The sequence below is a fragment of the Eptesicus fuscus genome, chromosome 15, assembly GCF_027574615.1.
Source record: "Eptesicus fuscus isolate TK198812 chromosome 15, DD_ASM_mEF_20220401, whole genome shotgun sequence".
In the NCBI taxonomy this organism is placed as follows: Eukaryota; Metazoa; Chordata; class Mammalia; order Chiroptera; family Vespertilionidae; genus Eptesicus; species Eptesicus fuscus.
The window spans coordinates 49,502,535-49,527,905 of NC_072487.1; the positions used below are offsets into that span (position 1 = coordinate 49,502,535).

Consider the following 25,371-nt stretch of genomic DNA (forward strand, 5'->3'; position numbering starts at 1 on the left):
TCAAGGGAGCTGGAGGGTCTGGGGGATTCCGGGTTGAGTTTCTGGAGGCCTTTTACTCAGGGCCCAGAGGAGGGGAAGAAGGGAACCAGATGTTTAGGGCTAACAGAGCTTTAGGGAGCATTGTCCAGAGGATCTTTCCATTTCCTTCCAAGATGTGGATTACATTTCCCTAGGTAAGAAAGGAGACATAGGACACTGAGCAGAGTGCTATACAGAAATCAATAAAGGGTACTTGGTTGGAGAGTCCTTGAGACTGGTGCCCAGCCCTGTGCATGGTAGGAAGCTGAAGCAGGAGAAATGTCAGTAGACACTAATGTTTGATCTGGGCTAGACTGACTTATAGATCCTTGTCTAGATCTTGGTCCCACATTCCACGTGAGGATTTTGGTCATTTTGATTACTCACAGAACTATGCCTGGCCTGCACTGGTTCGTTAATCTTTTAGATTCCTTGATTTCCCAAGAAAGCAAAGTAAGAGTCAGGCAGTCTATGGGATGCTTTTGCAGAGCTGCCATCTCGGATCCCTTTCCTTTGGCCTTGGAAGAGTAAAGAGCTACTTGTCTTCAATGAACCATGGACTTGGAGGGCTGGTATTGAACAGCTTCTCCCCTGTGGCATTTCCTGCTCCTGCTCTTCCTCTCCTTTTCAGCCTGTTCTAACATTCTCACCTCCATTATGCCTGGCAAGCCCCACTTTTTGCTCACAAAGACAGCTCTAAAGCTCAGTTCTCTGGCCAGAGCAGCTTCCTATTCTTCCCTTTTTGTCATCCCAATAATTAAACATTGGTGAGCTTGCCGCATGTTAAAAAAGCTTGATATTCATGAACACCAATAAGGGACAGGCAGGGCACAATGTATTTTGGGGAGAGAAAAACATCAAGACCTGATTCTTGCCAAGGAGACTTCAGTCTAAAGGTGGGAGATGATAAGCACACAAACTAGCATATTTAAGGCGGAGAAGGAGCGTGAGAGGCAGGAATGCATGAAGTGTGGTCTGGCCTGGGCAGAAGCCTGGTTAAACCAGAATTCTGGGCCTTAGGTAACTGGGTATTTTGGCAAGAGGATTTAGAGCAATGACTGGCTCAGCTCTGGGGCTCAGACTCTATTTTTGCTACTTTTAGTTGCTGCTGCTGCTACAACCCCTACTCTGCCACAAGGGTGGGCAGAGTGCAGCAGGGGCTTTCCTTTACCGCTGAGATACACCAACAAGCCACCCACAGAGAAGGGTTAAGAGGCTCTAGGTGGGTGGCTGGGGAAGTGTTTTGATTGGGAAGGCAAATAGGGATTCAGTCCTACAGTGTTTAAGAGAGAGATATGTGGCTCTGTTGAAACAAATTCTCACTGCATCCAGCTAAGCTTAGGGCCAGCAATCAATGTCACCAGGGCCTGCTTTGCTTAGCAGGGAAGTCAATGCTAAGGGCCCCTGGAGGCTCAGTCCAAAAGTAAAGGAGGTTGGAGAGGGTTAACCAAGAGGTCAGTTTGTGAGTGTGTGTGTTTGAGAGAGAGAGAGAGAGAGAGAGAGAGAGAGAGAGAGAGAGAGAGAGAAGAGAGAGAGAGAGAGAGAGGAGCCAGTTGGTGAGGGAAGAGTAGGGGGAAGGGAGATTCTAGCCTAGCACAAGTTCAAGGCAAGTTTTTAGCCATGAAGCTATGCATCTCTCCAAGCATACTCATCTGTTAAGCTAGATGGTCCTGGGGTCCCGGACTCAGGGTGATAGAGAGCCTTTCCCTGCCCACCTGTCACTTTCTGTCTGGTGCAGTGACACTGACTGGCTAACTCAAGGGTACAACCTCATTCCTGAGGAATCCATAGGAAGAGGCCCTGGAACAACCAATAACCAACACCCACCCAAAAAGCTCCCCTACTGCTCAGCAGCCCACACCTCTGAGGAATACCTCCTTTGCTCTGACTACATCCCCACCCAGGTCCTTCCCACCTGTGCTGCCTTCACTTCTAGACAGCTCTGACACACCTGCACAGCCTGCATCACTTCGCACCTGCTAAGCCTTTCTATGTATCTCTAGGATAGTGCTTTTTAAACATTAATGTGCATACAAGTCACCTGGGGATATTGTTTAAATGCAGATTCTGATTCGGTAAGTTTGGAGTGGAGCCCGAGTGTCTGCATTTCATAGGAGCTCAATGCTGGCCCAATGCTCTCAGCACAGGGACCACACTTTGAATGGCAGGGCTCTAGGCCAGCCTCTACAACCACACCATCCCAGACAAGCCCCTCAAAGACCTCTCTTCCCCAACCTTAATTTGGTTATATCCTTATTGTGAAAAGAGGACATGGTTTGGTAGGGGAGGTAGGGAGACCACCCAAAGCTCATGTTGGGGAGGCAGCTCTGCTAAGAGCTCTGGCTGGGCCCAGGAAGGGAAGAGTTCAAAACAACTTAGCCCCGGTGTGGTTCTTCCAGAATTTATCAACTCATTTAGATAATATTGCTTGAATACCTGCTATATGTACAGCTATGGTGCTGGGTGCTTTATATATATTTTCTCATTCAATCCTCCTAAAAGACTAAGTAAGGTAAATATCATTCCCATTTTAAAAGTGAAGAACCAGGTTGTATAAAGTAATATATTCAAAGTCACACCTTGAAGGTAATAACACTAGGATTTGAATCTAATTTGCTCATTTCTTGTTCCCTCCTCAGAGACGTGGATAAAGTCATGAGCTTAATAGCATATCAGAACTACACAACTATAGAACTGCTGTTTTGTAAAGCAGGTACTTGAAGGCTGCTACTAGTCTAATTATGTCTTCAGTGTTCAACACACACATAGAGCTCCACTTTAGAAAATGACATGGATGCTTTCTGTTCACCAACTTTCTGCTCAATGAATTCTCCATAGGAAGGAAATATTGAAGCCACTGAAGTAGTCAACTCAAGAAGGCGAGAGAGAGAGAGAGAGAGAGAGAGAGAGAGAGAGAGAGAGAAGTACAAGAAAAGGAGATAAAAAGTTTCATCCACCAAAATTCAGTTCTGGTCTCATATTTCAGGGGCACTTATATTTTAGGCACCATAATGGATGGTGTGGATACAAAGGTAATATGATCTCTGTCCATGAAGAGCTCATAGACCAGTGAGTAGGGCAAATGAATAAGCAGGTAATTTTAATAATATGCCAAGTGCTAGAACACAGGTTTGTATAGAGTGTTGTAAGTGCACAGGACAGAAACACCTATCCTATCCTGGGAAATTAGGGAAGACTTCTTCAAAGAAAGCTGAGGCATGAAGGATGCGTAGAAGGTAGAAATGAACCAGATGAAGAAGAAAGGAAAAGGGAGTAAAAAGAAAAGAAAGAACTGAGGAGGAAGACATGCATGACTATACAGCTGGCAAGAGGAATAGCTCAATTTTGCTGGAATGGTAGTGGGTAAAGTGGCAAGGTGATGAGACTAGAACAGGAGGAAGGCTTAATACCATGAAGAGCTTTATAAGTCATGTCTGAGGCTTTGGACTTTAACTGGAAATAATGGTGAGTTATTGAAGGATTTTCAGCCCATTGTCAGATATTTTTTCATTGTCAGCTTTTTATAGACAGATCACTCTGGGGGCCATGTGAAGAGAATGGGAAGGAATGATTACACTGTGGGCAGGAGACCAGATAAGAGGCATTGCAAGAGGTGATAAAAGTTTTAAAAAGTCAGAGTCAGTGGACTTGGAAAAAGGGGAAGTCACACTGCCAGGCCTCAGTGGCTGATTAGATCTGGGTTTGAGGGTAAAGACCCAGGCAAAGATGACTCCCAGATTTCCTCCTGGCTCGGGTGACAGGGTGAATTGTGATGCCACCAAACAAGAGAGAGAAACAGACGTAAGAGCAAGTTCTAATGATTTTGTTTTGTGCAGGGGTATGTGTATGTCTATAGATATGAAGGGTCAGAGGAAAGAACTCATGATGGGAGAAACTAGAGGATGGTGAGCATAGGGGAAAGAACCAGCAGAGAAGGACCAGATGTTTGAAGACATCAAGTAAAAGAACTCAAGACACACTGTTCTCCAGTTTGCTGAGTTTTTAGCAAGAATTTTATTTTGTTCTTAAGAGTTATGGGTCTGATCCTTGGGAGGCTTGAGACTCTCCACAGAGAGAAGCCATTCAGTAGATAAGTCCAGCCATGGTCCAGAGATCATGGCAGGTCTGCTATTTCTTAAAAAGTGTGGGCAAGCCCTAGCTGGTTTGGCTCAGTGGATAGAGCATTGGCCTGTGGACTGAAGGGTCCCGGGTTCAATTCTGGTCAAGGGCACATGCCCGGGTTGTGAGCTCAATCTCCAGTAGGGGGCGTGCAGGAGGTAGCCAATCAATGATTCTTTCTCATCATTGATGTTTCTTTCTTTTTAAAAAAAATATATATTTTATTGATTTTTTACAGAGAGGAGGGGAGAGGGAGAGAGAGTTAGAAACATGGATGAGAGAGAAACATTGATCAGCTGCCTCCTGCACAGCCCCCACGGGGGATGTGACCGTAACCAAGGTACATGCCCTTGACCGGAATCAAACCCAGGACCCTTCAGTTTGCAGGCTGACGCTCTATCCACTGAGCCAAACCGGTTAGGGCTCATCATTGATGTTTCTATCTCTCTCTCCCTCTCCCTTCCTCTCTGAAATCAATAATATGTATATATGTATAATAATATGTATATTATTGATTTCAGAGAGGAAGGGAGAAGGAAGGGAGTATATATAAAGAAGTGTGGGCAAGGGTGGGCTGAAGGCAAGGGAGGATGACCAGGGCCTGGCCAACCTTGAAGTAACAGCAAGAAGAGAGGTGAGTAATTGCCCCAAATTCTGGCTGTATCACAGTCCCCTGACTTAGCCTTGCATCATCCACCCCAGACAATGGCAAAAAGCCTGCAAAGACCCTGGGCTTCTAATTCTTGGGGCAGGAGGCCTACACAGACCTAGCAGGAGCAGCCTGGGAATCCAGGACAGTAAAGCAGGCTGCATTTAGATTTTTCTAGAACCCTGAATACCTGTTCCACCAACTATGAATATCCAGCAGAGGCTCAACCTGGGAACCTATACTCCAAGTGATTATAATTATGTGATGATTATGATTTCTCACTTTAAAAACCTTCAATAATATTTTTCTGTAAAAACAAAGTAAAACTGAAGAAACACTTCATTATGAATCCATCCCTCAGGTGTAGTAATGGAGTCAGTAACTGCATTACTCCACTGTGAGAAAAGTTAAGAATCATGCAGTTAAAGTTGGGGTGGATCCTAGTTCTTCTGTCTCCTGCATCCAAACGCTAGAACCTACAGGTGAGCAGGCAGGACACTGAGGTATATTAAATCCAGGTTTGCATTAGGGCAGAGGACTGGAAACCTCAATGAGGTCAGACTGACCACTCTCAAAATCTTGACCTTGGGGGCTTACTGCTTTTTGAAAACATGTTTTGGGGATGGAGAGACTGTGTTTGGCTACTTACAAAAATAGGTCTGAAAATGCTGCCGGAATTGAATGAATGTTTTATGCTATTTGATGCACTTGAAATAAGCTCATTTATTTTATTATTATTATTATTTTTAATTACTTTATTGATTAAGGTATCACATATTTGTCATCAACCCCCTCCCCCCTATTTTATTATTTTTAAAATTTTGCTGTGAAAGGATGCTCATTCTGTAGGGTTAAATCTTGGTTACAATTAGAAAGGAAACTTTAAAAGTTCCTGGATTTCCTGGCAGGGGAACAATGCTTTCTCTTCACTCCACAGCCTTGTAGCAGTCAGAAGGTTAGTTACAAGGCCTCACATCTGGGCTTCAAAGAAGCACAGAATAACCATTTCCAGGCATGGTTCATATTTTGGCTTTTATATGAACACCTAATTTCACAGGAAGTAGAAACCTGCCTTGTTCACTTGATAACTTCCACTTTCCCCTCCTATCTTTCACTTCAATGAACACCTGAGCATTGGATCCTCGGTGATTTTATCTTATTCCAGTGTTTAGGAGAGTAATTTTCAACTCCTTGTTCATCTAGGTAGGACTTATTCTAGTTCTTTCTCTACAGACAGGAGAGAACTGATGGTCTATGGAAAGAACCTGAAAATTCACGGATCCCAGTCTAGTCAACCCTGGGCTGCTCTGGATTCTGAAAGAATTTTGCCACCCCCACCCCTCCCTGGCCTGGCTCCAGCCAGCTGCAGATTGTCTGGATCGAGCTGCTTCGACACACTGATGTTATCGGACTCACAGTGCCTGGAGCATGCAGATAGGAACAGGCAATGGCGCCGTCTCACCGGACGCAGTAATGTAATTTAGTTTCTGAAATCCAAGTATAAAATCTTGAAAGCTGACATTTTTTATCTACCTCAGGAGGGGGTGCGATGGTTTGGAATTCCCAGTGGAACCATTTAAATAGGGAAGTGGTTTATTTCATGTATTAATAAACAGTTCAAAGCAATGGAAAAACATACAGAGAGAATTGTAGGGAAAATAAGTACCTAGTCTTTCTTGCCTCCTCCCTCATCCCTCCTCTGAGCTGTGCTGCCAGGTGAGGACCACTCCATTTGTGTGAACCCCAGGCGGGGGGGGAGGGGGGGAGTGGGGGGGCGGGGGGGGGGGGTAGAGGCTAGAAGTGTCTCTCATGAGCATTCCTGTGAGAGTCCCCTGTGCTATGGAGACAGAACAAGCACCAGCCTCCCGCAAGGGCATGTCATGGCACTTTAAGTGGGTCTCAACTAGCCCTGTTTTTGAAAGGAGTCATTCAAACTAAGCTAAGAATAGTGGCAAAGAAGCAGTCACTCGCCTTCCCCTCTGTTTCCCCAACCTCATCTCCTGCACTCTTCCCCCACCTCCGTATACTTTCTATCACCAGTCTTCTTTGCTCCTGGTAGATAACCTTCCCACCTCATGGCTAGATCTTACTCATCCTTCAGGCCTTGGGTGACACATCACCCCTTAAAAGAAGTTTCCCATCAATACCAGGCCCCTCTATAATATACTACTCACAGCCCCTCCCTCCGATACATTTATTTCATACATGTATCAAATTTTACTTAAATGATTATTTGTATAATTATTTGTTTAACTAGAGGCCCAGTGCATAAAATTTGTGCACGGGGTGGGGGGGGGGGGCATCCCCTCAGCCCAGCCTGCACCCTCTCCAATCCAGGACCCTTTGGGGGATGTCCGACTGCCGGTTTAGGTCCGAGTTGGGATCGGGCCTAAACCAGCAGTTGGACATCCCTCTCACAAACCTGGACCGCTGGCTCCTAATTGCTCACCTGCCTGCCTGTCTGCCTGGTTGCCCCTAACTGCCCCCTCCTGCCGGCCTGATTGCCCCTCACTGCCTCTGCTTGCTGGCCTGATTGCCGTTAACTGCACCACCCCCCCGCCAGCCTGATTGCCCCTAACTGCCCCCTGCTGATGGCCAGGTCACCCCCAGCTGCCCTCCTCTGCCAGACTGGTCGCCCCCAACTGCGCCCTCTAATGGCCTGGTTGCCCCCAACTGCCCACTCCTGCTGGCCTGGTCCCCCTCACGGGCCCTCTACTGGCCTGGTCACCCCACACAGCCTGCTGTTCAGTCGTTTGGTCGTCCCTCACTAAGCCCCCTGCCGACCTGGTCGTAGGCAGCTATCTTGTGAGGGTGTGAGGGTTAATTTGAATATTACCTCTTTATTATACAGGATAAATCTTCATAAAGGCAGGGTCCATGCCTTTCTTCACTGTATCCCCCAGTGCCTAGCATAGAGAATGAAGGGCCATAATCTTGACAGATAAACAGATTTCCTTCTACTTTGTTTGAAGCCACAGCAATGATATTCCTGTAACAGAGAGGTGGTGAAAAGCCAGTGGCCTGCCAGGCTGCGCCAGGGCTTGTCTAATGGTGTCCCAGATAGATGTTGCATTGTGTACTTCTGGTAGTGCCACTTCATCTATGTAAGCCTCTGGCTAGGGGCTGAAAGATTACTTTCCAGGAAATTATTTTGGAGAACAGCCAAAGTAGGAGTCCTCAAAACCTTCACTCACTTGCTTACTTGAGGTTTTGGCCTAGTTTAAACCCCACTTAAGGTCCATGGCCAAAGCAGCAGCTCAACCCCAGGTAAACTTCTTCTCAGGACTAATCACCAGCTGAGCAGACAGAGCTTTCTCTGTGACTCAAAGGCCAAGCTCTGATTTTGCTTGCAGATCAGATATGGACTCCTACTTGGGCCTTTATATGAGTAAGGCCTAACTCATTGTTGAGTATTAGAGGAGTGGGCAGCCAACTTGGAAGCTACTAGTAAACTATCAGGAAATCTTTTGGAGGGATAGAGAAATAGGGCTGCTCTGATCCTTTGTTCAAAGAGCTTTTTGACAGTGTGGGATGTGCAACCATGTTTATGAAGCAGGGAAGCCCTTGGGAGTTCAGGTATAAGGGTATAAGGTGATGGCAAAGGAAAACAGAAGAAACCTCCCTGAACAGTAAACAAAACCTCTGGCTAGAGAGTAGGCCTGTGTATTCCGGTTTTGCCTGTGAATGGCACTGACTTTGAGAGTCTAGACAGATCATTTCACTCTCTGAGCTCACAAGTCTGTTTTTATTTACACCCTGAGATTCTAGAAAGAGCCTCCAGGGCAGAAAGTAAATGAGTTGTCCCAGGTCAATGCCAGATGGCAGTCCTGGGATTAGAATTCATGGGCCCTTCTTTCCAGCCAGCTGTTCCCTCCCCTGAGTCCTGAAATGTTTCTTCTCTTGAATGCTCAGGATTGTATTCAATTTAGTAAGGTTTGTGGTCACATAATCACTGCTCCTAAATAAAACAATGACTCCAGAGCATCCGCTGTAAGGAAGGCAAACATGGGGGATGTAGAGGGGGTGGGCACCTTTGCCCCTGGGAGAACAGGCCAAAACAAGCTGTGGATCAGGTTAGGCCTGTTCTACTTTAACAAAAACCAACACAAATAACTCTCTTGGGAATCTGACAGTCCTCATCTGTTCTCTCTTTTTTTTTCTCCAGGCTTCCTTGTATATCAAAAACCCTGTGCTTGATTCCATAGTAAGGGCCTCTCTTGGAAGCTGGAATACACTATTTCTAGAGGCAAGAGAGGAGCTAGGTTGAGATACAGTCTGGATCCAGATCCTCTTAGCATCTTTCCATCAATAAATTAGTTACTACATTGTTAATGTTCCCATCTCCAGGTGTGTCAGGGGTAGGGGCAACCCTAGTCCTTCCAGCTCAAACTCTGATAGGTCCACTCATAGCTTAGGAAACACCAGATATTCTTTTCTCCTCCCTGCTCTTTCCTGTCCCACTATGACTGGCTGGTGCTAAGAGAGGGAGCCTGCCTGCAGTTTCACTATTGCTTTAACATCCATTTCTTTGGCCAGAAAGTTCTTTGAGGTATAAGGCATGTCAAATGGCCTTTGGGCTCAGAGATTGCCTTCAATAAGGGATCCATGAGCCTCTAAAAGGCAAAGAAAGCAATGGAAGAGCCTTGCACAAGGCCCAGAGCAGGGCTGCTTGGCAGGGATGGGAACCTGAGTTTTTTCACTCAGCTTCAATTTAGGCAGACTTACCTTCCTCCTCACTCACCAGGCAGACAATCAAAGTGAGAGCATAGTAATTTCATTTGCTGGTTCCGATTCATTTAGCCATGGAAGAGGCCTGGAGGTAGAGGAGGAAATTTCAACTAGAAAATCAAATCCCTGGTAAATGATTATGATTCCTCTGCCCTTCCAGACTCCTCACACACACTTATCCTCTAGATGATTTGGGGGAATTGGGGAGAACCCCTCTACAGTGGTAATTTAACTCTCCTCTCTCTAGGGACCATGTGCATGGCTAGGGAGGAGGTGGCAGGTTGTGAGGCTCCAGACTCACCAGTTTAATTTCTGCTTCTACTTGCTACATCTACCACCTTCCACCTTATTTTCAATGTCCTTCCCCTGAAAATGATGTCTTTAAATCAAGTGTATTCCCAATGTCAGGCCAACGGTACAGTGATGCAAAGTTGTAGCTTCAGGCCTTGAAACTTGCTCAGTATTTCCCTTTAGTTTCCCCTGCCTCATACTCCTCATTCTTACATTGAAGAGGGCAGTGCAGGGGCGCTAAAGACAAAGACCCATTTCACATTCCCTTGTTCCACTACTCTTACCCTCTCCCCAGAATCTTTTTTTTTTGTAGTGACTTAATTATAGGTTATCAGGAATGTACACTGACCCCCAGAATCTCACAGCTTTGAGGTATCAAGGTGTTAGGCCCTGGCTAAGCACACCTCAGGAGTTGACATGGTTGTCTTGAAGGCTTATTTCACCTTCAGAGTGATGGTAACCTCAACAGAGAGCTCAGTCAGACTAGCTGTTTGTGAGGGAAGGTGGGACAGAGGCTAGAGGGAGAAAGAGGGGGGGGGGTCCCTGGATCCATAGGGCTTATTCAAAAGGGAGGAGGGCAGGCCATTTCACAGCTAGAGACATGTGCAGGAAGGCTGTTTAAAATTAAATAAGCAAGGGCCTTAAGAATTCAGGCAGTTAGGCTTTTCAGACCTGGCAAGGACTGGACCCCTCTCCAGGAGCTATCCAGGGTACTGAATCGTCTCCACCTGAAGACCTTGGCAGCTTTGGACAAGAGCTTCACCTGTTGGTTAATGCCAACCTTAAATGATGCTGGTTCCTCTCTGCCCATTCTTAATACCAACTGCCTGCTTGGATCACATCCTGCATGGCCTGAAGTAGCTCCAGAATGACTCCAATCACTATGGCTGCAGCCTGTGCTTTATGCCAGCAGCCTGGCTCCCTGGCCAGATTTTCAATATAGGGTAAAGTTGAGGATCTTGGTATGTGTGAAAAATATCTCCAGTACCCCTGGATGCTCAGGACTAAATGGGCCTGGCTCAGGGACAAGGTGGCTGTAGGTGAAGGAAAGAGTTTTCCTCACATCCTCTGGCACATCCTCAGAGAGCTCCTCCCTTACCTCCGCAGCCGCTGCACTCACACACACCTGCATGCACGCACACACACATGCCAGATTCTCCGTCCTGTCACTGCAGAGCCTGTACTGCTGCAGAGAAGGTAGAGTCTCCTTTGTCTGCAGTTGAGCAGAATGCACCTGCTTTGTTCCCATTATGGGTATTACAGAATTTTGGCAAAGAGCACCCGAACTTAAAACTTACATAAATGAAATAAAATACTGATTTATTTTTATGAATTCAAGAGGAATACATTTACCATAAAAATCAAGATAAGAACAAAAGAATATTTAAAAAACCACACCCTTAGTCATACCATCCAGAGTTATATCTCATGTTAACCTCCTGGCACATAGCCAGGTTCTTGTGTGTCCATGTGCACACACATATGTGAGTGTTTGTAAGAGGCAGTATGGAGCAGTGGTTAAAAGTGAGTTTTGGCCTGACTGGCATGGCTTAGTGGTTGAACATCGACCTATGAACCAGGAGGTCATGGTTCAATTCCTGGTCAGGGCGCATGACTGGGTTGTGGGCTTGATCCCCAGTGGGGGTGTGCAGGAGGCAGCCAATCTATGATTCTCTCTTATCATTGATGTTTCTATCTCCCTCTCCCTTCCTCTCTGAAATATATATATATATGAGTTTTGGAGTAAGTCCTAACTATGCCATTTATCTGTGTGATTTTTTTTGGTCAGTATTACTGAAACCCCTCACTTCCCCCTTTATCTGTGTGATCTTGATCAAATTTCTAATCTCTTTAGGTCTGTTTTTTAATCTTTAACATGAGGAAAATAATAGTACTCATCTTATAGTGTTCTTGGAAGGATTAAATGGCATAATATATACACAGTCCCTGATACATGGTAAGTAGTCAATAAAGGGTAGCTTTTATTACACATATATACTGTATACCCTATAGAAATCATTCTGTAATGCTGTTTAATGCCTAACTGTAATGCACAAATTATTCTCTATCTCAGATAAAAATTGAAAACAGGATAAATAAATTCAGTTTACTTCATTTTCTGTGTGGCTTAACTTTCTAGGCCACAGTGGGATTTGGAAAACAGAATGTCTTCCTAGTTCAGAAAGAAAAAAAGTAACCTTTGACTCAGGACGTCCAGCTTTTAGGCTGACTCTGCAGCCAGAAAACGGCAGGGCCCTCCTTTTGGTCAAGGTTCTCTCTACTTCTTGAGCTTTGGGCCTCAGCCCTTTGGCATTCAGTGGGTCTTGCCAGCAGCAATTATTACTATGATGTTCTAAAGCTATTTTTTAAATTTACTTCATTCTTTCTACAAATAAAACTTTTAAATACATTTTAATAAGTAACTTTTCATATATAAAAATTATATTCTAATGAATAATTTGTCCATTCTTTCCAGTTAATTTATTCACTTATCCAGTCATTTATTTATATCAGTATGGATTAATGTATATTTTCTTTTAGGGCTATAATCCAATATTATCATACTGATAAGTTGCTCAACTTGTTCCAGCTTTGGCCTCTGGGAGCCATTTCAAGTTGGCTTCTGTTTCCTATTGACCTACCTCTTTCCCCTTTATTCCTCGGGTAAACTAATCATGAGCCTATGGTAGCACTTTCTTCAAAATATCTGACATTCATCTTTTTTATCATTTAATTATTTTTTTTGCATATTCTCAGCCAGCATCCTGCTTCATGTCCTTAGTAACATGTCCTAGGACCCCCGCAGTGGTAACGCTCTCATCTCTCCAACTTGCCTCTTCTTCCCCCAACTCATCCTGTACATTATTCTTAAATTACTCTCCTGTGAATTAAATACTACTCTGATTACAGTATCCCTTGCTCCAGACCATTCAATGGCTCTCACCACTTAAAACTCAATCTGACATTCAATAGTTTTAACAACATGGCTCCAATTTGCCAATCTGGCTGCTTTTTCAATTGATCGTCTTTCTATAACCTTTGTTCTCTTTGCTCCAGCTTTCAGCCCTATATGCAGATAACTTCCAATTTCTATCTCTAGTTTTGACTATATTGCAAAAAATCTTTCTTGATTTCTTTAACTTACAAAATTAATACATATTTGATGAGATAAATTAAAATAATACAGAAAATAAGTCTCTGATTCTCCTCTTCCTGCCTTCCTCAGGTTGGTTTTAAGAATGAAGTGACCTTTTCAGATTTTTCAGTATCTTTCCTAACTCCTATTAAGTTACTACATCATAGCAACAGATTTTGAGACATGCTTTTTGACTTAAGAATTTGTATTGCAGCCCTAACCGGTTTGGCTCAGTGGATAGAGCGTCGGCCTGCGGACTGAAGGATCCCAGGTTCGATTCCCGTCAAGGGCATGTACCTTGGTTGTGGGCACATCCCCAGTAGGGTGTCAGGAGACAGCTGATCGATGTTTCTAACTCTCTATCCCTCTCACTTCCTCTCTGTAAAAAATCAATGTAATATATTTAAAAAAAAAAAGAATTTGTAATGCAAATCATACATAAAAGGTTAAGTTCAGAAAAACAGATCTTTATGTTTGTAACTTACATTTTCAAAGCCTTTTCCTTATTATTTTCTCATTTAATCTCTGACAATCCTAAGAGAGAGAAATAGTATCTTCTTTTTCAATTAAAACTTTTTAAAGAGCAGTTCTAGGTTTACAGCAAAATTGAGGAGAAGGTACAGAGATTTACCTAATACCCCCTGCATCCACATATGCATAGCCAGCCTCAACCATTATTAATATTCCCCACCAGAGTGGAACATTTGTTACAACTGGTGAACCTAGTGCCACATTACAATCACCCAAAGTCCACAGTTTACATTATGATTCACTTTTTGTGTTTGTTGTATATTCTATGGGTTTGGACAAATGTAAAATGACATGCATCCATCACTATGGTGTCATACAGAATATTTTCATTGTCCTAAACATCCAGCATGTATTATTTATCCCAGTTTTACAGAGTAAAAAGCTGATACCCTATAAAGCTGAGCAGCTCCCCTCACCTAGCCAGGTCTTGGTTCCAAGTTTCCTGATCCCTTTCCTACTTTACCACATAAAAAGGCCATACTGAAAACCATAACGCAGTGAGCAGCAACACTAATAGCAGAGGTCAGAGCCAAAGGGAATCACTCAGACCGTTGACACATCAGTGGCCATGGCTTTGCCTCAGGGAATGTGAGAATAATTTTGTCCCTGTGCTTCTCTTTTATGGTGAAGGTGAGACTGCAGGAGATCTCTAAATAGGAAATAAGAGACAGGAATGTATCTGATCAGTGTGGAGGCTTTCTATTTGCAAAGAAATGTCCTGCCTCCCAAAGCTACAGGGTTCTACAGACGTGAGAAGGAAGTGAATAGAATTGAGTCAGATGTGGCCAGTCACCACTGGTGGTGCCCAGCAGGAATAAGATTGGCCAGACAAGTGACATACAGGTATTTGGCAGCATTTCCATAGCCAAGTCATCTTGCCAATTTGTTGGTGTGCATACCTGATTGAAAAATATGGGAATTATGAGGCAAAAGCTATCTCCTGGGTAGGCATGATACAGTAGAAAGAGCATGATTTTTGATCATTTGTTTCCTAAAATGGAAAAAATGATTAGAGAAAACATAATATTGGTTTGTCATAAATTCAAACACTTTGAGGTAAACAAATTCAAATACAAAAAATAACATGAAAGTTCTCCTGTAAGTCAGAATGATGACGTTTATTATATCTTCTCAGACTTTTAAAATGTATATTTATATACACAAATTTAAGCATAGATGAATCAGAAATATATGTGAAAACGATAACTTTTATGTTACATGCATTTTACCACAAAAAACAAATATATATCTTGAACACCTTTTTTATATCTATATTAGATTTTACCTCCTCCTTATAAAAGGCTTCCTATATGGCCCTGGCCAGTGTGGCTCAGTCAGTTTGGAGCGTCGTCCCATACACTGAAAGGTGGTGGGTTCGATTCCTGACCAGGGCACATACCCAGCTTGCAGGTTTGATCCCTGGTTGGACATGTATGGGAGGCAAATGATTAATGTTTCTCTCTCTCTCTAAAATCAATAAACATATCCTCGGATGAGGACTTTTAAAAAAAGCCTTCCTATTTAATCAGTCTCCACTGATGGAGATTTATATTATTTGCTTTTTCCCCTCTCACTATCATGATGTTGCAACTATTATAATGTTATAACACTGTAGCCCTAACCGGTTTGGCTCAGTGGATAGAGCGTTGGCCTGCGGACTCAAGGGTCCCGGGTTCGATTCTGGTCAAGGGCACGTACCTTGGTTGCGGGCACATCCCCAGTGGGGAGTGTGCAGGAGGCAGCTGATCGATGTTTCTCTCTCATCGATGTTTCTAACTCTCTATCCCTCTCCCTTCCTCTCTGTAAAAAATCAATAAAATATAAAAAATATATATATAATGTTATAACACTGTAGCATATTTATTTATAGCTATTATGTCTAGTTTAAAAAGTTTTTATACACTTGTCTGGCAATTTCTTCAGATCAATAAATTCCTAGAAGTGGAATCATTGAGGGGATCAATGGGCATGCACACATTCTGTTTCTGGTTTTCTTTCCAGAGAGGATGTGGCAATGTACAGGGTGCCCCCCAAAAATGTATACACACTTTAACAGCTGATAGTTCAATTTTGAAAATGAAATGTATTTTAATAAATACTGCCTTTATAATTATTCAAAGTGTATATATAAATTTTTTGGGGGACACTATATTTCTCACAAATTGGGAGGGGGAGGGGTTATTCAAATTTTGAAGTCAGAAAGACCTGGATTAATTCTAAAGGCCAGCTGGTTGTCTGACTTTTGGCAGTTTATCTTTGTTAATGTCTCTTGCCTTTCCATGGGTGTAACATTGTCTACTTTGCAGGGCTAGTATTAGAATTAAATGAAATAATATATGTAGAATGCTTTGCAGTATGCCTGACACAACAAAATGGTAGCTGTTTTTTGTTTTATATTGCTCTCTCCTCATTTACTTTGTTTCCATCCAGTCTAAAGTATTCATCAGTCCCAAATTCTCTAGCCACCAAAAAGAGCTTTTCTAACCAACAGCAAGAGATATTGCCCTTATTGAGTCTGAGTTCCCCAGGAAAGCACTGAAGCCAATTTCCAGAGCTCTATCTTTAGTGACTAAATCACAGAGACAAACTCTCCCACTCTCAATGATCTTTCTTAGGATCTTAATCAGGCCATTCTTACTCTCCAGTACACTGCTGATCAGGCCATTTCAACAGTGAAATGTTCTGGTCTTTAAAACAGGACATTTCATTAAGCCCTGAAGGCAACAAAGGGACCATGGAAAACAGATGGGAGGCAGACCCTGAGACGCATGCACCCTGGGACATTGGCGAGTCCCGGTTAAATTCCCTTCCCTGTGTCTTTCCACAGTCCCTCCTAAAACCAGGAGGGCTGAAACTGGATCATGGCTTCTTGGAGCTTTAAATTCCAAAAAGTACTGATTTAGGGATGAAATTAACCAAGGTTGTGACAGAAGGCTTCCAGGGACAACTCTCCAAACTGCCAAAAGGGGGCAGTGTAGTGTTATGGTTAAGAACATGAGTCTAGACTCCACACACCTGGACTTGAAACTGGGCTTTGCTGCTTACTAGCTGCATGACCTTGGGTGTCACTTGCCTTCTCTGTTGATTAAGGGTATGCCATCTTCATATTGTTGAAAGGATTAAATGAATGTGTGTCTGGTGGCAGATACACAGTAAGTGCTTATAAACAGGACACGCATCTGTAGGGTGTATGGTTGAATATGGTAGATATGACATAGAGTTACCAAGTAAAGGAGATAAAAGATTGAATTTATTCAGCTAATTCATTCACTCATTTAATAGATGTCTAGTGAAGGTTTACTATGCATAGGGCACCTTATAAGGCACAGGAGACATAATAGGAAGTAAAAATAGATATGGTCTCTGCCTTCATGAAACTTGGCCTTCAGAAGTATCCATGTGAGTAGACTAATCATACAAGCATATGTAAAATGATAAATATGAAAGTGCAATAGGAATAAGGCTACTGACAAAGTCTAGAGTTTAAGGGAATCCTTCTGTGATGAAATTCTAGCTAAGCTAAGATCTGAAAGATGGGTAGGAGTCAACTGAAAAAAGGAAGGCCCTAAAGCAGAAGGGAACCTGGAACATCAGAGAAGTGGAGGAGAAGCCAGTAAGGTTGGATGCAGTGATGGGGGTTAATGTGATGTGAACCGAGTTGCAGAGGTAGGCAGGCAGGCAGGAGCTGGACCACATAAGGCCTTGCAGGCCACGTTAAGGATTAGAATCTTTAGAACAAGAGCAAGGGGGCAGCTGTTGAAATGTAAGGGGGTGCACTGGGCATCCCTGCTACTTGGCAGTACGTTGCTCTGATATCTCCTTTCTTTCTTCTTTTTTAAAAAAAATATATTTTATTGATTTTTTACAGAGAGGAAAGGGGAGGAATAGAGAGTTAGAAACATCGATCAGCTGCCTCCTGCACACCTCCTACTGGGGATGTGCCCGCAACCAAGGTACATGCCCTTGACCGGAATCAAACCCAGGACCTTTCAGTCCGCAGGCCGACGCTCTATCCACTGAGCCAAACCAGTTAGGCTCTGATATCTCCTTTCATGGGAAGGAATGGGAGAGGGTTTCACACAATTTCTGCTGTGGCCATCCAAGAGAGGGGAACAAAGAAGTAATTTACAACAGGTCTCTTCCAAAAACAGAATGAGTCCCTTGGCATCCTCATTACCCAAAGAAGAATTAGATAAGTGGAGGGATGCAAGTGGGGCATCCAGGGCTGTGAGGCTCTGATCAGAAATCCTATACTGGGTGATGGGCTGTAACTATAAAACCCCTAATGTTTTTTAGGTGCAGCACCAGTCCCTAGTCAGCCTCCACATCTCAGACTTCCTGCCCCTTCAGATGCTTCAGTGCATTGGACATAATAACTAAGGGGACTAACAGCTATTCGCCTGGGGTGATAGAGGTGCAACACTTTTGTGGGCAGACACAGAGCCTGGGTCGGGGGGAGGGAGGGCTTCAGGTTTGCAGGAAGCAGCACTCAGCCTCTGTGTGCCTTCCTGGTGAGCTGGTTCACAGTGCCCTTGGTACATGCACTGTTTGTTTGGGGGCATGTGCACACACAGAAGGCCATAGTTTCCACATTCTCTCCTATGTGAAGACAGAAACTAGGAGTGGAGATCCTGGGCAGCACAGGAATGCTAAATTTTAGTACCAGAAGGTGGCAGCTGTTTCCTAGTCCTCCTAGGTTTTTGAAGTTGGCTGGAAGGAGAAAAGGACCTAAGAGTGCTAGAGCTGCCCACCCCACCCCTCCTCCAACCTCTCCCAGACCACAGCCCCGCTAAACAGGAAACCGGGCTTGGCTACCTGCCAGGGCTCCTGCTGGGGCAGAAAGTTCAGGAAACAAGTGAGAAAGACCCTCTTCAGCATAGAAGAAAGCTGCTCAGAAATCCCTGGGAAGGTAAAATAAACCCAGGCCCTATTACACTTTCTCCCACAAGAGAAAAATCTCTACTCTTTCCCAGGAGAGCTGCCACTACTCCCCAGTATGGTCATGTACGGCCCTAGCAGAATTCACAGAGCAGAACCAAGAGCTTCATGGAGGACATAATGCTGTCTCAGTGACAAAAGATGCCAAGTAAGGACACCCTCTCCCCCTCAGAAACACAGGTCTGCAGTGAAGCAGGGTGGGTACATGTGGCCTGAAGACTTTCTAGGGCCATCTTGGGTTGATAAGGAAGGAAATGATGGTATAGGATAAAAGAAGTGATAGAAAAAGGAGACCCAAGGAGAAAGTGCTAGAGATATATGTGATACCTTGAGGGATGAAGGCAGAATATTGAAAGGGGCTCTTTGTTGTCTAAATGTGAAGGGAACTCCTGATGAAATAATGGATTGAGGCAATGACTATCCCTCGCTGCTAAAACATTAGAAAAGACTGAAGGGGAATCTTTGTGATGAAGAGATCAGGCTAACTACACCACTAATCAATCTGAACAACACAAAAAGTAGGACAACGTATGTCCTGTTCCTCCTGATGTGATGCAATAGGAAGTACACAGGACACACTCAGAAGTATTCTTCACATAAGAATTAAATTTGAATCTGATCAAACCCTGAGATCTAATTAGCAGTTTGCATAAATACACTAGACAGAGCCAAAACCGGTTTGGCTCAGTGGATAGAGCGTCGGCCTGAGGACTGAGGGGTCCCAGGTTCGATTCCGGTCAAGGGCATGTGCCTTGGTTGCGGGCACATCCCCAGTAGGGGGTGTACAAGAGGTTCTCTCTCATCGATGTTTCTAACTCTCTGTCCCTCTCTCTTCCTCTCTGTAAAAGATCAATAAAATATATTTTTTTAAAAAATACACTAGACAGAGAACTACAGATGAAGTAATTATTCACAGTAATCCAGTAGGTGGGGTAGAGGTGAAACAAGATAAGTCTAAGTTGGGTGATGAGTACTAGGGGGTTCACTTCATCTTTTCTTTACTTTGTATACATTAGAATTTTCCATGACAAAATGTTTCAAAATTTTGAAGAAGGTCTGAGACTGGATGGAAATGGCCTCCTTCTCTAGCCTACTATTCTGTGGGGAGGGTAGTAGCCATAGTAGCAATGTGGACTTTTTCAAATGTTTCTTGAGCCATGAGAGTTGGCCTTTGGGAGCAGTAACAGCAGAAGGACATATTCCACTGGCATCAGGAGTGGGGTGCTTCAGGAAGACTCCACTCCAACAGGACTCTGAAACAGCCATGGCAGGAAGGGGCAGGGACAAGGCCTCCTCCAATCCAGACCCACTCAATGGAACCCCCTCTGGGAATCAATGGAAACACAAAGCACTTCCATCTCTAGCCCAGCCTCATCATGGTGGTATCAAGTAGGCTAAGGACTCTTCTCATTTGGTAATGAGAAGAATAAACCATCTTCTTACCCTCTCCCCATAAAAGCTCCATTGGGAAACACTGACAAAAATTGGAAATGGGGCGGGCAAGGGGGGCGGGCGCAATCGGGGGGGGGGGGGGGGGGCGGGGGGAAGGGAGACATATATAAAACTTTAGACAATAAAAACAAACAAATAGAAATGGAAATCACTATTCCCTTAAACAGGATCAACCCTTAGATCAGAAATGATACAGTAATTTGCAGTTCATTTTCACTTACATGATCTTATTTATTTTATAAATAGCCTGAAAGAGGTTAGGAGCCTGGACAAAGGTCAGAACAAAAGTGGTAGACCTAGAATGTACTAGCCAACTTCCTACAACCACAGAACACAGCCCCTTCCTGCCCTGAGGCCCATGCCCCTCATTAGTTCACCCTGATCTCCACACCCCTTCATGGATACTCAAATGAATTCCTCTCATGGGAGTTCCCAGAGATTGCCTCACTCCTGTAGTTCAGCTCCTGACTAAATGAAGGATCTGAAACATGAGATTCTATCAGGAAGTTTTAAAGGAGGCTGATTGGTGGCCAAACCTTAGTTCCTGACTGGTTCCCTTTGGTGCCAATACTAAGTTCCACAGTGGATATTTTGACATGTTTATATTATACATACATAATAAGCAATGTTTATTGCTAAAATGTTGTTCCTAGCTCCTACTTTAGAAGGAGCGTGGCTCTTTGCAGGAGCTCAGTTTAAAAACTGCTACCACAGGGAACAGGAAGCAATGAAGTTCAGAGGTAAAAGCATATTCACACTCCCATCCAATGGCCCTGGTTCCTCCCTGTGTAGCCATAAGTAATAAAAAGTCTAGCCATCTTTCCTTTCTTAACTCCAGTCCTTTGTAAGCATTTAAAAACCATAAAATGCTTTCCCTGAGACTGTTTTATTAAGTAGATTGAAGAGCCTCAGTTTTCCCAACTGTTCTCACATGATATGATCCCCCCCATACACGATATGGTTTTGATTCCTTTCGTCATACCAGTCACTTCCTCTCTTGAATGATGACATCAGCATAGAGTGCAGGACTTCAGATAACGCTGACTAGTGTAGAGTAGGACTATCACATCCTGGGACCTAACTTTATACTTCTATTGATGCAGCCTAACAGCACATTAACTTTTCTGGAGCCTATGTCATATAGTAAACTTATGCAAGTTTTCTGTCCATATAAACACACCTCTCTTTGAAGGTCTACTGTAGGCTGCCCAACCACATAGCTTTACCTAGATTCTTATTTAAATTCCATTGCTGAATTCAGCCAGCTACTGTTCTGAGAATAAGAGCCAAAACACACACAAGTGGCATAGTTTCTAATAAGTATGAATTCACCACCTCACTATCCCCAGTGGACCCTTACTTGTATTAGCAGCCAGCCTAATCCAAGATGTCCTTCCAGGTTCTTGCCTATTTCAGATGTGCCCTAAGTTCACTCTAACAATAGGTACAGTTATTAAATATGATCATAAACATCAACTGACAATAGAAGAAGTACAATACCATTATTATAGAGAATGGCAGTCCTACAGTAATTTGGGCTGATCAAGTCACATGGAGAGGTCTGTGTCTAGTTCCAGCAGTGAGAAACTCAAAAGTACCCACTAGAGCAGCCAGGGTGACTGGGGATTTGGAAACCCATCTCCCAGAAAATGGTAGAGGAAAAAAACAGGGCCTGTTTAAGCCTGGGGGTGGGGGTGGGGGTAAAGAGTGCTAAGGCTGTATAGCCCATGGCTGGGCCTTTCCTCTCCAGTAACTGCTGGCTTAAGGGTCTCCTCTAGTAGCCTATTCCTTTTTCTTGTCACTTTGTTCAGGGCTTATATTTTCACCTTAAATTTGGCTAACCACTTATGTGATATTTATGAGATTTCTTCCTGAATCTGTCTCTCTCCCCCTCTTATCTGCTCTGCAGGGTCCACTGGATAAAGTGTACAGTATAAAGCAGAGTCAAAGATACTCTCTCTTACCTGGCCTATCTATTTATGAAAGACTAGAGGCCTGGTGCACAAAATTTGTGCACTCTGGCGGGGGTGGGGGGGCGTCCCTCAGCCCGGCCTGCATCCTCTTGCAGTCTGAGAGCCCTTGGGGGATATCCGACTGACGGCTTAGGCCCGCTCAAGTGGGCCTAAGCCATCAGTCAGACATCCTTAGTGCTGCTGCGGAGGCAAGAGAGGCTCCTGCCATCACCACTGCGCTTACCAGCCGTGAGCCTGGCTCTGGCTGAGTGGTGCTCCCCTGTGGGAGTGCACTGACCACCAGAGGAAATTCTTGTATTGAGCGTCTGCCCCGTGGTGGTCAGTGTGCATCATAGGGACAGGTCATTCCACTGTTTGGTTGATTTGCATATTAGCCTTTTATTATATAGGATTAACTTTGTATCAAGTCAATATTTCAAAAACCCATGCTGAATGTCAGAGCAGGAAAGATCATTTCTCCATTCGTTTCTTAAAGAGCTACATCATGAGTATAGCCCCTCAGTGAAGCTGAGCTAGCTAACATCTCCTAAAGTCTTTCTTTCCTATGCTCTTTGCCTAGGATAACTATGATGATTCAGGGCTGCCAGGATGGCAAGCAGAGTACTAGAAGTGATTTTCCCCTGCCGAAGACCATGAAGACATGGAAGACCAACCATGTCATTCTTCCTCACTGAACCAGGACTCTGCCTCAGAATCCACCTTAATACATGCTCCAGGCAGCCACTACTGGTCAATGGGCATTGGCATAAGGAATGAAATCTGCTTATCACCTATGCTTTTTATAGCCCATGAAGTAGGCCACGTTTTACATATGTAAAATGATTATGCAGGAATGCCTCTTGAGCTGCTGTGATCAGCGGGGACATTTAATAGTACTGCAGAGGAAGTACTGAGAAACCCTAATCAGGGAATCCATTTTTCAGTTTAAATTCCAACTAAGATGGATTCTTCCTGATGAGAGCTTTGGACTATAATCTTTATATTCTCTCCTCCTTAGCAGAACACAAAAGGGCAGAGCATACCCCATAGGTAAAAAAGGAGAAACAGAACTGAGGCATGCAGCAGCCACTCTAGAACTCAAAGTACTAAATGGGTAAAGTGTACAGTATATGAATAATATCTCAATGAAGCTGTCAAAAAAAGTTAATGGTGAAAATGCTGCCACATCAACAGTTAGTAGAGGAACTTGAAGGGAAATAAACCCCCTTAAAAAGAATATCTTGAGAAAAACTAGGCACTTAGTATTGGCTTCTGCACCTGACCAAAGTTCACTAAAATTTTCCTACTGATGGCAATAGTTCAGACCCTGATGCAAAGCAGCAACATCACATTAGAGACTAGCATGGGGAAAATGGTGTGGGTTATAAAAGAGGCTCAAAAGAATTTAAAAGATTATAATTCCAGACTGAATCAGAAGAAACACTAATTTCTAAGACAGAGTTTCCCAAAAACACATTGAAACACATTGGTTCTGTAAGATATTAATAGATATAACATGAAAAACATTTCCATGATTACATAATCTTGGGAAACATTGGGTTAAATGAAGCTGGAAAGGTTTCTTTACTGAAGAACTTCTCAGAGCCTTTAAAATGCTAGTAAACATTGTGATGGGATAGTGTGTAGTGTTCCCCAAAGGAATTTGTCTACAGATTCTTTTTTTCTCCCATAAAGTATCTCAAAGGAACAATATTCCTAAAGATATAATACAGGCAATACTGGTCTAAGCCATGCTTGGCTGAGGGCTTCACCAATTCCTTTATAAAGCTAAAACTAGAAATTAATATGGGAAATATAAATAATTTATAGCTTGTACATAATTATGTTTAAGTTAACTACATAGTAAAATATATATGGTTCCCATTGCACAGTTTGGGTACAGTTAATACAATAAATCTTAAAGTGCCCCTTCAGGTATTGTTCTAAATAGATAGATGGGGCGGACTCTGGTTATGACGGCCAAGAGTCTGGTGATGAAAACAGGCAAAATCAGGCCAGGAACCACAGTAGCTGGACTCATTCTGCCTGGATGTGGCCTCTTGTCAAAGTTATACTTCTCAGGGCTAGAACGGTCATTCAGAGAACACCCTTTATGGCCATTATTGCCCTCTTATTTGTGCACGCACTCTCATACATCATCATCATCATCATCATCATCATCATCATCATCATCACAGAAACTTGACCCTCAAGAAGCACAACTAGTCCTGGCCAGTTTATTCAGTGGTTAGAGCATCGGCCAGTGCACCAAAAGGTGGCTGTTTCAATTCCTGATCAAAGGCAACCAATTGATGTGTCTCCTCACATCGATGTTTCTCTTTCTCCCTCAGTCCCACCTCCTTTCTCTATCTGAAAGCAATGGAAAATATTGGCAGGTGAGGATGAGAGGGGAGAGAGAGAGGAGAGAGAGAGAGAGAGAGAGAGAGAGAGAGAGAGAGAGAGAGAGAGAGAGAAAGTACAACCATCTGATCCTCAATTTGATATCTTTGAATAACAACAACAAATGCAAGTACATATTTGCTTGAACTGGCTTCTAAGAATGTAAAGGGGGAACTCCTACATATCCCCATCTACCCTTCCCCCAGGCCAGACTCTCTAGGCCTCCTTCCTCCACTACTTCACTACTCCAGAGTCCCTCCCTAGTTCACTAGGCTGCCCCACAGTGAGGCCTTTGGTCAAGTTCCAGCTTCTGAATTCCAGAGCAGAGTCAGATCAGAGCTGGTTCCAGCTCCGCCTGCTTCCTTCCTTCCTTTCTCGCGCCCTGATGGCCAGATTCCCACCAGAGTCTCCTTAGGAAACAATGCCTTGAGAGCCTGCTGAGCCCAAGAAGCTGAGTCTCCCGTGTTCCCTTTCCAGACACAAGGCTCCATTTGCCCTTTCAAGGAGGGGAGAGAGTCCCTGGGGCTAATCAGGTTCAACTGAAGAAAGCTCTGATTTACATTTCTGTTCACTCTGGGCTATAGTCAGGGAGGCAGCGGCCAGCTCCAGGATGGAAATGACTCAGCCTGACTCCCAGCTACCATGGAAGTGCCTGACTACAGAGGGGCCTTTAAATAGCCAAGTCACCTCTGAGCAATCTATCCCAGAAGTCTGCTCCCTTGGCACACCTTGCCTGAAGACAGCAGTTTGGGCACTACTTCTATCCCAATTGAAGCTTTCCAGGCTGGTCTTAGAGAAAGAAGGTATGTGTCCTTTTCCATTCTGACTCTTGCAGGTGAAGCAGTAATTCATACATTCATTCTAGAAGAAATCAGTAAAAGGGCCCAGCTCAGCCAATCAGTCAGAAAACCGTAGATTTGACCAGAATGATGGTAAAAGGCTAAAGCATAAAACATTCTCTTAGCCAAGAAATGATTTTATTTTTCTTTACCAAAGTGCTGCCAGAAAAACAAACCAAAACAAAAACAAAATAAAACACCATGGCTCCTTGCTGTCACCAATTCACTTGCATTCATCACAGGGGAAAAGTATTCATTGGCAGGCATTTCTCTGTATCCTTTTTGAAGCTGTGGGACCGGTCTCACTCTGCTCCTTGG

General features: G+C 43.8%; 2 protein-coding genes across 8 annotated transcripts in view; one reads left to right on the plus strand and one right to left on the minus strand.

Annotated features, from left to right (window-relative positions):
- The window catches only part of DNAI1 (dynein axonemal intermediate chain 1), a 101,122-nt gene that overhangs the window by 19,440 nt on the left and 56,311 nt on the right, over positions 1-25,371 (plus strand). For 3 of the 4 annotated variants that reach the window (XM_054726704.1, XM_054726703.1, XM_054726706.1), the window contains exon 2: positions 6,020-6,256. In XM_054726704.1, coding sequence (XP_054582679.1) covers positions 6,215-6,256 — 42 coding nt within the window. In that variant the 5' untranslated portion in view covers positions 6,020-6,214. Of the gene's footprint in view, positions 1-2,657; positions 2,732-6,019; positions 6,257-25,371 lie in introns of all 4 variants that reach the window. The other variant, XM_054726705.1, reaches the window with a different exon arrangement.
- FAM219A (family with sequence similarity 219 member A) overlaps positions 1-25,371 on the minus strand; it is a 50,390-nt gene that overhangs the window by 19,229 nt on the left and 5,790 nt on the right. The window lies entirely within an intron of this gene.